This window comes from Diadema antillarum, unplaced genomic scaffold, assembly GCF_040938485.1.
Source record: "Diadema antillarum isolate AM-2024a unplaced genomic scaffold, OU_Dant_1.0 seq00001860_RagTag, whole genome shotgun sequence".
NCBI lineage: Eukaryota > Metazoa > Echinodermata > Echinoidea > Diadematoida > Diadematidae > Diadema > Diadema antillarum.
In genome coordinates this window covers 669959-684686 of record NW_027272531.1, presented here as the reverse complement: position 1 = coordinate 684686, position 14728 = coordinate 669959, and the positions used below count along the sequence as shown (strand labels likewise).

The 14728-nt window shown below is 37.8% G+C and overlaps 1 protein-coding gene across 1 annotated transcript; it reads right to left on the bottom strand.

The window, feature by feature from the left end:
- Nucleotides 1–3615: 3615 nt before the first annotated feature.
- Nucleotides 3616–14227, bottom strand: LOC139712793 (general transcription factor IIH subunit 3-like). The gene is made up of 11 exons (XM_071624585.1): nucleotides 14111–14227; nucleotides 12434–12543; nucleotides 10286–10437; nucleotides 9334–9393; nucleotides 8967–8996; nucleotides 7133–7161; nucleotides 6376–6450; nucleotides 5706–5828; nucleotides 4905–5040; nucleotides 4398–4434; nucleotides 3616–3902 (listed from the first exon to the last, which is right to left on the bottom strand). Exons 1-11 carry the CDS (start codon nucleotides 14207–14209, stop codon nucleotides 3821–3823), a joined length of 933 nt encoding a protein of 310 aa, XP_071480686.1. The 5' UTR covers nucleotides 14210–14227; the 3' UTR covers nucleotides 3616–3820.
- Nucleotides 14228–14728: the final 501 nt, after the last annotated feature.

Below are 14728 nucleotides of genomic sequence, written 5' to 3'. Positions count from 1 at the left end.
GTACTTTGAAACCAAAATGAATGAAGGACATGTAAAAGGAAAAGATCAGATCACGTTTTTCCATTAGGTTATCGATTGGTTTTCCACATCGAAGGTATGCACACACCATTTCCTAGGAATTGTAACTACCATAGCTTTCAAGCTGAAAAAAATTATATATATACATATATATATAATTCAAACATATATTTTGTAATGTATGGTAATCTGGAGTACATAATAAAAATATAGTCTAGTATTTCGGGTGTTTGATATCAAGGTGAAAGTACTATGTGTGTACATGTAGTATTAAATACTTCCTTTTTAGCAGACACACATATAGATTTTTACTTTTTACTGCTGTAAAGTAACTCATGAATGTCTAACCATCCCATATTTTTGCATTCAATGCAATTGAATACTTTATAATGCAATTTTACTGCATGTAACTTTCACTCATTGTAGAAATTCATACATGTATTGAATACCCTATGTGTGATTTCTTGATGAAGTGACAATCAACCATTCTCTGCAGTGGCACGGTCTTCTTCTCTCCTGATAGTGTGAGCCGTAATGGAATTATATATATATATATATATATATATATATATATATATATATATATATATATATATATATATATACTGTATATATATATATCATATAATATGTCAACAACTTCATTTAAAAATGTCCCAGGTATTCAGAGTACAGTGTGTTTAGGGATGGGTTCTTCACACTACAGAGCTTTCAGCTGTAGGACATGAAATTCTCAATTTTTTTTTTTTTTTTTACGCCTTTTCTTTTTATGGTACATGTTTAATTCCACTCCATCTTCAACTTTGTCTGAATAAGTAGAACAAACAGAATGATGGCCATTATTAGACATAAGTAACAAGGCTTTGAAATGTTTCGATGTGAGAATGTAAATGGCCATAAGATACGCAGATTAGATGAACTGAACTACACACAAATTGCCCTTTTTTTACATACATTGTAAATCAATGAGAAAAAAAAACCAATTGTATCCTTGACTTCAAATAACTTGTGTTACAATTTACCTAACAATGACAATTATTTTTCGGGGTTAGGTTACAGTTGTCTTTAGAATTATTGACTTTTGAGGTGATGTCATCATCACTTCATCAAATTTGCATATTTGTCATTACTAATGCCATTATTGTTTGTGAAACTTGAAAGTGCTGCAATCCATTACTTTATGCCTAAATTTGATGACAATACTACTACAGATGTACAATTTTATGTGTATGTTTGATTTTATTCGGACTTTGAAGTCAACCAAAACATGCAGTGGAAATGCATGTTGAATGCATCTTCCAGAGTTGGATTATTAAGTCAGTATTCTTGTACACGTATCATCAGTACTTACTGTCATAGCCATATCTGAATAATCTCTTAGCTTACTGATAAGAATGCAATCAGTACAAGAGTCGCATGATGGTCAACCCCGGAATACACAAACTGTGTCCCATCAACTGCAATGTCTTTGATTACAGAGGTCCCAACTATAGAATAGATATTATGTAACGTGTGTCATAAAAATTATTTCTGATTCGCAATTAAGAATTCTGTACACTGTACTACCTTTCCTACCTATTAAACAAATTTCTTGTTGAGAGTGAATTATCGTTGTCGATTAGTACATGTCCATACATGTATAATTAGGTTGTGTTTGTGTGACTGCAATATACTTTACTCTCTGTGCATTTTGACTTCAAGAAAATCCCATCTGCAGCTGTTTCATCTGTACAGATTCTCATTAAAACTCCCGTACATTTTTGTTTTTATCTATTTTTTCCTTTTAACATGGAGACCAAGACTAATACTGTGTTAAACCCAGCCTTCCAGTGAACCACCATAACAATACAGAAGAGAGTTAACCCGTTGAGGACGGTTTGATTTGGCTACAACACGCATTTCCCATAGACGCTTGCCCGAGTATACTCGGGACTTGTCCTCAACGGGTTAACAAAGAAACTCTCCATTCAAAAAGCCACAAGCCCATGCTATAAGTGTAATCACCGACTAGATTTAAAATCATGCCAGCATTTCCTCTTGTAAGCAAAACAGAGGCTATATTTTTAAAGTACACTACAGTGGCTGTAAATTACAAATTTCTTGTTCTTTGAGACATAGGGTACATGTACTTTTGTATAAAACAATTGCAACAAATTCCATACAGCATTTTGAATGACTTGTGTTGTCCTGTTTGACCCCATTCGTGTCTACTGGGCCTTCAGTGAACTTCAAATTTGTATCATATTCCACACACTTTGTGAGACTTCATAACTTCAGCATATACTGCACTTGTTTGTGTGTGTGTGTGTGTGTGTGTGTGTGTGTGTGTGTGTAGTGCAGTGTACATGTGTCTGTCCATGTGTGTGTATCTGTCTGTGCAGTTGTAAGGCCACTTGTGTCTTGTGCTAGCCAGTGTAACCATACCTGAAAGAATACAGTTGATGAACCATCAGTGTCTGACATGCTTAGAGTTGCATGGATTCACATTTGAACAAAATATATTATGACAAATAAGATTTATGCACTGTCTACTGTATATTTGAAAGAATAATTCTTGCAATATTGACAGTTTGTCTCATTACAAAAAGAAAGTCCTTTTAAAATGCTTCACAAAGAACAGCTTAAGAAAGCCATAGCCACATATTGTATATCCACAATAACATTTCAAATCTAGTGACATCCATCACTATTGTTATCTGGATACAAATCAGGTTGCATAACATTATTAAGAGGGCAGGGGGGGGGGTGTGTGTCAAGGGTATCCCCTTCAAAAAGTCACGAGTGTTGTGATTTCTTTTTAATTTCTATTTGAGGACGTGAAAAAGTCGGGGGGGGGGAGGGGCTGCAGACACTGCAAATATGTGGGATCGACAACAACTTCATGGGCTACATGACTTTCTTTTCTTGCATGCATATATTCAGTAGTATCAATTACATATAGTCAACTCTGCACAGGTCAAATCGTTTGGGACTTGAGAGAAAGCTTCCACTTGCACTATATTCAACTTGAGTATGACGTCATTAACACGCACTTTCCACACTTTTGTCTGAGAGTAAACTGCTCCACTTTAGAAGAATCTCACTCAAACTTAAACTTGAAGACTCACACAGAGCTTTTAGCAATTTGATCAAAAAAATTCCAAGAAGGTATTGGCTATTGTCTGCCCAACATAAAAATATTTTCAAGGCTGATTATGTAGATGGTAGCAACAGTATTTACACACTATGAGTTGGTATGTCTCAGTCCATGGACCAGTCCACCTTCAGTTTCAACCTCATGAGCAACTGCTTTACTATCTTAAGTCACATCGTCTAGATGCCTCTACGGTATCTTCAAGGTGCTATGAAGTGAAAGTCATGCTACCGTCTCCGTCCGACTAGCTGTATTTGTTTGTAGCCACAGCAAACTGTGGCACTACTAACTATCCCACGATGCACTGTGCAGGTGAGGGCTTCCTCTGTTTGAGCTGAAGCTAACGGCTTCCATGAATCATGCACATACCTAATTCAGTGTTGGTGTGCATCCATTTACAATTTTCAAACCCAATCAAGTAATCCACAGATAAACCTTGTAGGTTGATACTAATTCCACCACACACAAGTTCGCCGATCACAGAACACTCCTCATAATCTCCTATGTTGGCAAAATGCTGGTGTTTCTTTCTTGTGCGTGCTTCACGCCTTCCTCTGTGCCGTGGAAAGGGATACCTCTGCCTCTAGTCAATACAGTTCTACAGCTGGTCTAAGAGTGTGCTCGACTTCCCAGAGTTCCATCATAGGCTGTTGCCATGGTTTCTATTCCTCATGTGATGGAGGCCACAGCAGAAGATCGCTTCTTCTTCTTCAGTAGTTTGGTAGGTGCACCTTTGATCTTGAAGGCAGTACTGCAGCAAAAGAAGATATCAGTTTCAAGTGCTGAGTAAACTAATCATTTTAATTAAGCCATACAAAGCATCTCAAGGTCTGATTCAGAAAAAAAAAAACAATAATGAAAAGATGAAAAACTGCAGTACACCTTTGTCAGTAACGCAATCTTACAGTGAAAAGGAAGTTAAACGGGGTCATTGCTGGTCTAGAAAGCAGTTGGTCGCGGCATGAAAATGTACAGCTAAGTCTTCAGTTCGAGTCAATTCACATCATAACACAGATATCTTCACAGTATCCAGACACTTAGAGTAAAAAGTGATTGTATGCAAAGTTTCAGAGAGTGTATCATGTTATCTTCCAGTGCATACACCGCACAGTGCACCTACACACATCACAATTTTATGTAGCAACACTATACTGCACTAGCTTCAATACCAACGTGGAAGGCTAGAGGGTTTTTTTTTTCCTGTCATAAACCAAATTGATACCCAATGCTGTAAATGTATACTTACTGGCATGTTGAACATATGGGACTGTAGGTGCAGAATACTGGTAAAGGACAGAAGAAAAACATAACAAAAAGATTAGTTATAAACAAAATATTTAAGAAAAGTGAGAATCACAAAGAGAGGAAACAGTTTTCTTCTCCATACATTCAATAATTTGATTTTTTTTTTTTAAAGAGAGAAAGAGTATATATATCAAAGTACAGATATCACTAGAAAGCATGGTCTTGAGTACTTATGATATCAAACTCAGACACCGATGTGATGCAACGTTGTGGGCTTTGAGGTGACAGGTCACATATGGCAGAATGCAGATCGCTTTCAGCACTACTTTCTCTGACCGAAAAGCCTCAAAATGACCTCAGTCAAGATTTAGAGTTGTTCCGAGAATCCACTGCAGTGCAAAGGTGGGATACATTTCTATGCACAGTATTTAAAGTTCCCATTATACCTGCAATACAAACATGTGCAGGGGAACTCATCGAAAGAGGGCAGCATTTACTGATGACTCACTCGACAGGCACACGGAGCAGACATAGCCAACATCTATGAGAGTGCGGTGGCAGAAGCAGGCCGCCCGGTAGTCGACATGAACAGCTGGGGGAAGGTTCAGACTTTCTCTCAGGCTGGGCGATGGCAAGTACACCCACTGAAATGACATCCAAAAGTGCATATTTTGCAATGGCTTTCCTCTTTCTGTCTGTAATTTACAGTGTGCATGATAAGGAGGGTGAGTTTTATAGGATTGTATCTGTGACTCTCCTTGCGCATATCTCAATATCTACCACCAGAGAAAGAATCAAAACTTATTTTTATGTGAATAACATGAATATTTCTATGAATTAGATAACAGTTATGGTACAAATCAAGGGTCTTGTCATGATCCCTGTATACAATTTATGATACAAATGTTTGGAGAGACTGAAGGTGCTGCACTGTCTACATTACAGGAAGCATTTCTTGGTTGGACTACAAGTCAAATCGGGGGAAATGGAAATAAACAGTAGGTGTCTATTGCACCTAACTATGCTATAAACAATGCTGAATGAATCACACTAGTAAGAACAAGAACAGACAATGGGGAATGATAACAGACTACTGTAAAAGTGGAAATTTTCGCGGTGTTGAAATTTTCGCGCATTTCGCGCAACCAGAAACTAGCGCAAAAATAAAAGCACGCGAATATTTTTGCTTGCCATGTGTTCCTGTGCGTGATGTCTTGACTCCGCGGAATTAAAAACACGCGAAACTCTTCTCACCCGGCCAAGCGTGAAAAATTAGTCGCGCAAAAATATCCACTTTTACAATACTTACCAGGAGATACTGAAGAAGTCCTGATACAGTGGGTATCTTGAGATACTTTCCCCCTGTGATGTCACAAGCTTGTTGAAGGAGACTGGAGTCTTTGTCCAGGATACAGGCATCGATTAGAACACTCTGAAGTGGGATCAGAGAATCAATAGCTTACAGGGGGGTATCGATCCCTGGGTCACATCTACACTTGATATGCACTGACTATCACCTAAAATAAATTGATAGCATTTTATTAACAATTTACCAAATGGCAGAGTCCTCAGTGACAATTGAGCCTCCATATTCATTCAACTAACATTGAAAGGACATGCTTGGTACCAAATAGGCATTTTAAGATGATAATGCATCTTCAAGTTTAAAAACAAGAAATTACATTCATAACCTTTCTCTTGCAAGGCTCAAGATGTCTTCTAGTTGCCTTAAGGTACATGGGCATAGGAAATCAGCTATTATTGTATGAAATATAACCATGACATTTACTTTGTGATCCAGTTATTGCCTGACACATAAATTGTAACTTGATGCTAAACTGACCTAACTTTTCTTTAAAACCACCAACAGCATAAACAAAGGGGGGTGGATGAGCATAGCCACAGTGGTCAAACCATTCCAAAGTACAATCTTTTTTAACCTTGCAAGGTTCTCTCATTCTGTTCTTTTCTTTTCTTACTTGTTTCTGAGCTGTGAATATAACATTCATGAAGTTCATGTACTGGGATGCACTGTCATCAGCTGCCTTGATTACCTATGGAGATATACAATGAGACAGATTACATTCTGTAAATGTCCAACATGAGAACTTCATTCATAAGTAACTTATATTTGTTTGTAAGCAACTTTAAGGGTACAGTTCAAACTAGATACAGCAAATTACAAGATAATTCCATTGTGTGAAACCAACACAGTTTTCCTCATCACATATAAGAGATTAGTGAAACTTTGTGCTACGTGATACAAAGATAGTCCACAGTAACCAGAACAGTTTGTCTATTTTAAATAAAGCAAGAAAAATCTGGCAAATATACCAGCAAATTCAAATTTAAACATTGAGCATAACCTGGTTGGTTCTGTGTAAAGAACCCTGACTGGATGTAAGCCCCCAACTCACACCAACATACACCTCCAGAAGTAAAACCAGCCAGAAAAGAGATCTCACACCAAAATGTAAGACATAATGATATGATACATAATACCATTGTACAGAAAGTTTTTGACATGTATGTCACATAATAGCAACAAAAAATATTGAAGCTTACATAGCATAACCACACACACTGTAACTTTAAGACAAAGAGCAAAAAAAAAAAAAAGAGGGGGCAAAACATTCAGTATTCTGACAGCCATAAAATAACCCAACAAGGGAGACTATTCCTATTGTGTTCTACATGTATTTACAAAAAGTAAACCTGGGATGATAGTAAGCTTACCAGTATCCTTGATTCCATCTTTTCACCAACTGAAAAATTAAATTAAAACATCTCATGACATATGTAATTGGCACATAAGGAAAATCTCTCTCTAAATTGATGGGCTGATCTCTGTAGAATTTAGTATGTGTCAGTATCCAAGAATTTGGGGTGAACAATGTAAGCAAACCTCTTGACAATGAGTTGAGCTTGAATTACAATTAAAAATTGTTCTATTCACATGCACAGAGATAACACAATTGTCAGACTGAGACAAAGAAATTTTAATTTACAATGGCACTCAGTGCACTTTCATAATAAAGACTGGTAATTGTGAGGCAAAATTTGTGGGACATCACAACATTAACAAAAAAATATAAGTAAAGCAAGGTATGCACACATCATACAGATGAAACTTTAACAGTTGTATTTTTTTCTTTGATTTTATTAGATTATCTGTTATATAAGTTGTCATAAAACAACAAAAAAATGAATATTTCTTTTTTCCCAATGGGACAAAAATAAATAAATAAATTGTAATACCACACATCTGTCATTTTTTAATCTCATCAGTCTGAGTTTCAAACATATGAAAGTGTGGGTGTATTTGAATAGAAATAAACCAAAGCTTGTGATTGATTGATAAGTACACCTGGATTGGGAGATACATGTATTCCGTAAGTGGTATTGACAATTTACTCAAGAAAGTACCTTTTCAGACATTCCAGTGCACTTTGAATTTATCTTATCTTTTTCTTCCTGTTAGCTATGGAAGCACGTCTACTGGCATTATTATTTGTACAATCCAGTATTATTGCATAAGCATTATATCTCTTGCTCCTTCCCCCCCCCCTTTTTTTGTTGTTGCTGAGTTCCTTCAATACACCACAGCAATAGATAAACTGTAAAACCAGAAATGTTCGCATGCATTTTAATTCTCAATTTCATGAGCCAAGATTCTCAAAATCAAAATGCATGCAAAATTTCTTGTCTACACTAGATGAAAGCCAGTGGTAATTCACAAAAATTTCATGTCGCAAAAAGGCTGTCAGCTCCAATTGGCAAAAATTTCGTGCCCCCAAAATACCTTGCTTTACAGTCTAAAAACAGATCTGTCATTTGAGGAATTAGAGTAGAGCTGCGTGACTCTGGCAGACAGTTCAAATTCATGTCATTCATTTGAGCAAGCAGGTTTGCTTCATCAGTGAGAGAAAAATTTCATAAAATAGATATCAAAGAATCATATTAAAGGACAAGTTCACCTTCATAGACATGTGGGTTGAGTGAATGCAGCAATATTAGTAGAACACATCACTGGGAGTTTGAGGGAAATCGGACAATCCGTTCAAAAGTTATGAATTTTTAAAGTTTCTGCTCAGTCATGGCTGGATGAGAAGACTACTATAGCTTGTGATGTCACATGAGTACAACGGTATAAAGAAAGTATAAAGAAAATTCACCTTATTTTCACTTTTCTCGCATAACAAAAGAACACTCGACTTCTCTCTTTCAGAAGGCAAGGGGAATAATATTATCCTTAACATACATCAGTAACAAGTCCAAGAAATGTGCACTTTATTAAAAAAGTAAAATTTTGTGAAATTCTCCTTTTATTTTCATTATATCGTTGTACGCATGTGACATCACACACTGTAGTAGTCTTCTCATCCAGCAGTAATTGCGCAGATACTTTAAAAATTCATAACTTTTGAACGGATTGTCAGATTTTCCTCAAACTTTCACTGATGTGTTCTACTAATATTGTTGCATTCACTAAATCCACATGTACATGAAGGTGAACTTGTCCTTTAAAGCTTGTGTGCATGAAGAGCAAATGGCATCATATGGGACTTACCTGGGCACTCTTTTTCTACGCGATGAATATCTGGTATGCGTATGATTTAAGGAAATGTTGGCTACTATTCTCAGAGTAGTGAATACACAATATTTCCTGATATTGGCAGCCTTTGTTTTCATAATGTATCTCATACTTCAAACCTCTGTCGCAATGTTGCAAACAATGCAAAAAAAAAAAAATACCAGTATCTATTAACACTGATGAGGTTCAACACAGCCATATGTCTGTAGGAGTGCCATTTTTTTTTCTATAACGGTAGTTTGCATATGAATGAAAACTTATATATGTGGCTAAAATTATGTTCAGACCTTGTATACTGCACAGCTGAAGATATATTAAATGTCCACCCAATGCAAAAGGATACAACAGAGTGCCATGGCCAGAGAGCCAGCTAACAGGGTGTCTGTATGAGACACTGTTGGATCTGTTTCAGAAATAAAGAAGAAATAAAGAAATAAAGAGGAGAATATGTGATAAATTATTGTATCAAACTCATACATACATCAATTAAATACATATCTTTTCTATTCTTAATTTACAGAGAAAAGCACCATGACTATTTCAGCAATAAGATCTGAAAGTGAGCTACTTCCACATAAATAAACATAAATGTTGAAAATCTTCCAAGAAAATTAAGTTCCTCAGTAAAACGAACTGTCAGATAAGTGGTCAAGATAGACACAAATGATAAGTCCACACAACTTTACAGGACATTACATTCATCTAGCTTATAATCAGTAAACCTTCAAAAATCTTATGGAAGAATTAATCAATTATCGAACAGGATTTGAAATTGATTATAGACAATTGAACCTCTTTCTGTTTGTACTACTAAACTGATTTTGAAGTAATGAACAGTTGGTAAAAGAGTTAGGCAGTACAAACTGTAAAAGTGAAAATTTTCGCGGTGTTGAAATTTTCACGCATTTTGCACAACCAGAAACTAGCACGAAACTAAAAGCATGCGAATAATTTTGCTTGCTATATATGTTCCAGTAGTTGATATCTTGATTCTGCAGAATTTAAAATACGCATAACTCTTCTTACCCAGCTGAGCGCGAAAAATAAGCAACGCGAAAATATCAACTTTTACAGTATTCAGTCAAGAACACAGGCTGTTGAAATGTGTTTTGATGATAATATGCGTAATAATGAGAAATGAAAGTATATTGCCATAAAGCCTCAACAGAATGATAGAAATCAAGATGTTTTTCTTAGATTCTCAAACATGCACGAACATCTATCAACTCTCTGTATCTTTTTCTTCAGACATCAGTAAATGATGACTTATTCTAACATGGTGCTATCAAACTCACTGTCGCGAACGAGGGCCTTGAGTTCTTCCGACACCAAGTCATTGATGGCAGCAAACACCTCGTATCTCCCGTCTGCTTTCTGTGGCTCCTCCCCCTCCTTCTGCTCCTCAGCCTCCTCCCCACCCCTGCTCTTCCTGGGGTACAGGAAGCGGCTGTTGGCAAGTAACGAAAGTTTGTTTGTTTGTTTGTTCATTTTCCATATGAGAAGATGGCTGGTTAAGTTGGTCTTCAATGGGGTCCAGTTGGATGTGAGGTGGGACCATTTCACTGGGTTAAACACCCTGAGCTTTGCGATGAATGAATGAAGAGGGATCTTTTACGTGCATGAGTTGTGACTCTCTCCTACACAGGACCTCCATTTTATGTCCTATCCGAGGGACAGAGTGTTTTGCCTCTCGCTAGAGGGGACGGTATGATTACACACAACATTGCTAAGTCCAGACTCGGGTTCGAACCCAGGCCCTTAGGATCGTGAGGCAGACGCGTGACCAACTGAGCCAACTCACTCACCAAAGTGACATATAATATTATTAAGAACAAACAACACACACTCATAAAATGATGGTAATGTTACAATTAATAGCAACACTGCAATGAAAGGTAACTACCATAGCAACATAAGTCCACAGCCAATCAAAGCCAAGATATATCACTGAGAGTGACCACTGATTGCAGTGTTACCATTAGTTGTAAAGTTAAAATGTACCGGTTTTATGCACCAGGACCCACTTTGTTTTCAAAGTCAAAGCCAGTGGTACAGCACAGAGAAAGTTATGCACTCGTCTTTGACTGCAATACTGATTTTTGTCTATTATGTTTCAGTGTATACTTTTCAGTGCATGAAGTCTTTTCAACGGAATGCAGATTCTTTCTCTGAAGAGCTCATCACTCCTAAATAAGCAACCACAAATATCTTCTTAAAGGCAGCCAATCGCCATCCCTAATGGTACGTAAACTCCGAACGACCAAAATTTGTGCATGCAATTGCGCAATGCCAGACTCGTAGCTACAATGTATATCCATAAACGTGTGGAACAATGCTGCCACTGAGACACGTGTGTGTGTGTGCGTGTGTGTGTAGCATCATACACAAACATTGTTCACCGCGAGCTGCGGTGATTGGAGGAGAGAGGCCAGAAGACGCGCGTGTGTGTGTGTGTGTGTGTGTGCGTGTGTGTACGCATCATACACAAATATTGTCACCGCCAGCTGCGGTGATTGGAGGAGAGAGGTCAGAAGCCGTGTGGCTCTTTTGGCCTCTCTTCATGCGCATGCGCACTGAGAGTGTGCGTCCATTCGGAAGCTCCCGGGGCTCGCTCGGACAGCCATTTTGGGTTTTTGATTAGCACAGAGAGCTTTCTTGTAGCCCACAGAACTCTTACGTTTTGTTCGCTGACCCATTGAGCCAGCGCTATTCTCATTCGGGGTCACTACATTTGATACAGAATGGGGGAGGCAGCGTGTTGCGTTCGTCTCCGTGCCGCACAAACCACTCGCCACGACTGGGTGTCTTTAAGCATTCATATAGAAGCTCATCCCATAAAGGAAGATGAATGGGTTGAAATATAGGAACTTTTTTGTTTGCAAACATCATTGCATGTATCTATGCATGAATGTATGAAAGACTCAACATTGCTGTGGCCTGGTGGCCAGCCTTGGGCCACTCAAAATTGGTGTTGAGCCACCAGATTTATTCATTAGTGGCCCGATTGGGCAACTACGATTCAAAATGGATCGTTACTTTTGCTTTCATTTTGGGCCACTACATATCTTTTTCAGGCCACCAAGATTTCAGATTTAAAGATTTTAGTGGCCCGAATGGGTCACCAGACAAAAACGTTAGTGTCAAGCCCGGGAGGCATTTCATGAAGGAACTTGTCGCATAAAATATCTGACAAGTCAATTATATCCGACAAGTTTTGAGAAATTCTTTAGTCTGATTGCCTGATTTCTCTGAACTTGTCGGATATAATTGTCTTGTCGGACATTTTATCCGACAAGTTCCTTCATGAAATGCCCCCCAGATGTATATGTAGTAGATGTGTATGTGTGTGTTTGTAAGTGTATATGGGATGTGTGCATGATGTACAGCTGTATGATTATGCATGTGTGTATGTACAACTGTATACCATCTCTATACTGAATTACCTTTCATTGGTGTGACTGGCAATGACTGCAACCTTGTTCCTCCTGTCCATCATCATGTGAGAGTTAATGAAGACCAGGACGGCATCCATACACTTACTCAGAGTCAGCTTCTACGAGTGGCAAATCATCAGGAAAAGCTGGTCTTTCTACATACAACTAAATCTTAATAGCTGGTTGCACCTTTAGCAAGAAATACTAAAATGTGTACAAGCCTACGATGCCCTCTTCCAAACAAGACTGAAAGGAATGGAAAAAAGGAAGTAGTCTCTTGAGGGCAACAACACTAAGGAAATAATCAACCTTTTATACATGAACATTAAAGGTAGGGAATCCCATTTGCACGCCTTAAATGAAGAGTTTTAGAAACTCCCATAAAGTATTGAAAGTGGAAGGTAACATTTAGTACATTTTTTTGACGGTTAGATTTTGAATTGAATTGTTTTCGGGGCTCACCGTAAATTCCAGTACATTACTAGGCTACCTTTGCAGACCCATGTACTGCATGTGTGTCCATCATGTATATTTTGTGAAGAAAGTTCATCAACACTTACAAACATTTCTATATACATTCTTACCACACACTCTATATGTTATTACATCAGCTCTTGTACTTTTAGATTTTTGTTTATAGATCACAAATACAGAAGAATGCAACAAAAAGGCTTAAGTGTGGCTGACACACAGAACTACTGAGTAGTTGAGTTTTGTGCATTATTCAAATTTTAGATAACTGTTGACTTCCAAATTTCTAAGCAGTGGCCTAAGCAAGTCCCCTGAGGTTCATATTTAATGTTTTGCTGCATTTTGGGAGGTCTGTAAAAGGTATCCCCTACCTTTAAAGGAGAAATGTGGTTTTGGAAAGATATGAATAATACGGGAGAGACATTTAAAAAACTTGCAAGCAAACTACACAACTTCCCGCAGACATGATGATTTTCAAAGCAATGTGAAAAATTCACATGATGAAATATAAGGTAGGGATAAGGACTGTCTCTTTTTCTTGTTTTCTTGGGGGTTTTTTGTCAAAGGAGTATCTGCATATATATGTTACAATCACTTCATCATGGTTCTCTCTCATGTAACCAGTCAACATCTTGCCCTGATAAGGCCCACACACACTCGGGAAGGAAAAAGGGTAAGATACGGCTGAAAGTATGAAATTCCCATTTCATACTTTCAGTTCAATTGATAGGAATTCCAAAGTCTGAGAATATTTCAAAATGCAAAAGTGTTTTTTGTTTTCAATTTCTAACGAAGACATGTCACTTGTATCGTCTATCTGATGTCTGATAATTTGGCAAATATCAAAATTAGAAGATTTAACCCGTTGAGGACGGATTGATTTTGGTACAACACGCATTTCCCATAGACACCTGCCCGAGTATACACGGGACTCGTCTTTAACGGGTTAATATTGTGTGTCGGCTTCATCAAGCTATTATAATTAAAGATCACATTTTGATTGTGAAACAGAAATGAAGTGCTGATGGCATTTTCTAAAGAATGTCAGAACTATGCAGGAGCTTCAACTGGACAGAAGAAAAGTTCTTGAGAGAACAACAAATGGTAAAGTAGTGAAATTCCTCTCAAAGGTGAAAAAATGTGTTGAATACAGAATAATGACAAGAGAATGAATATTAAAAAAAATATATTACAAATGGCCATGGACATACACACCTGCTGCTCAGCATGAATCTGTTTTCCCCACCATACTGGGTTAACATCTATCACTATGACCACCAGATTTCCCGCTTCACCCTCTTCTGATGATGCCATCTTGGTGATCCTCCGAGTCTTACTTTATAGTCAAGTTGAACAGGCGCTGTTAAAATGATAGGCAGAAGAAACTAATATTGTACATGGATACTCAACAAACTTTAATTTACAGAGATGTCATGTACACATGTCACATAGCTACTCTAATCTTTGCAGCCATAGAGATGTTCACATTGGTAATGTAGTAAGACAGGTTGAACTCCGTGCTCGGCGCTCGGTTTGGTTGTATGGATGGCGATTATATCTGCCATCGGAAGTATATAATATATAAGGTTGGCGATAATATATCTGCCACCAGGAATATATGTTGTATACGGTCGGCGATAATATATCTGCCACCGGGAATATACAAGCCAATACCGGTGCCGCGGTACATGTTTACTGGTGCGTAGCCCCGTCCGTCGCCGCGCATACACTGTAGTAATGCATGGCCATACTGCCGCGTACTCCGGTAATCGGCGTATGTGCCAACACAGGCTGACGGACAGCACAACCCTCAACAAACGTGCACGCACGCAC

Coding starts and splice junctions, on each gene's coding strand:
- LOC139712793 (XM_071624585.1), bottom strand. CDS start 14,209: ATGGCATCATCAGAAGAGGGTGAAGCGGGAAATCTGGTGGTCATAGTG. Junction 12,544..14,110: donor AGATTCATGCTGAGCAGCAG/GTGTGTATGTCC, acceptor TGCCACTCGTAG/AAGCTGACTCTGAGTAAGTG. Junction 7,162..8,966: donor CGTAGAAAAAGAGTGCCCAG/GTAAGTCCCATA, acceptor TTAATTTTTCAG/TTGGTGAAAAGATGGAATCA.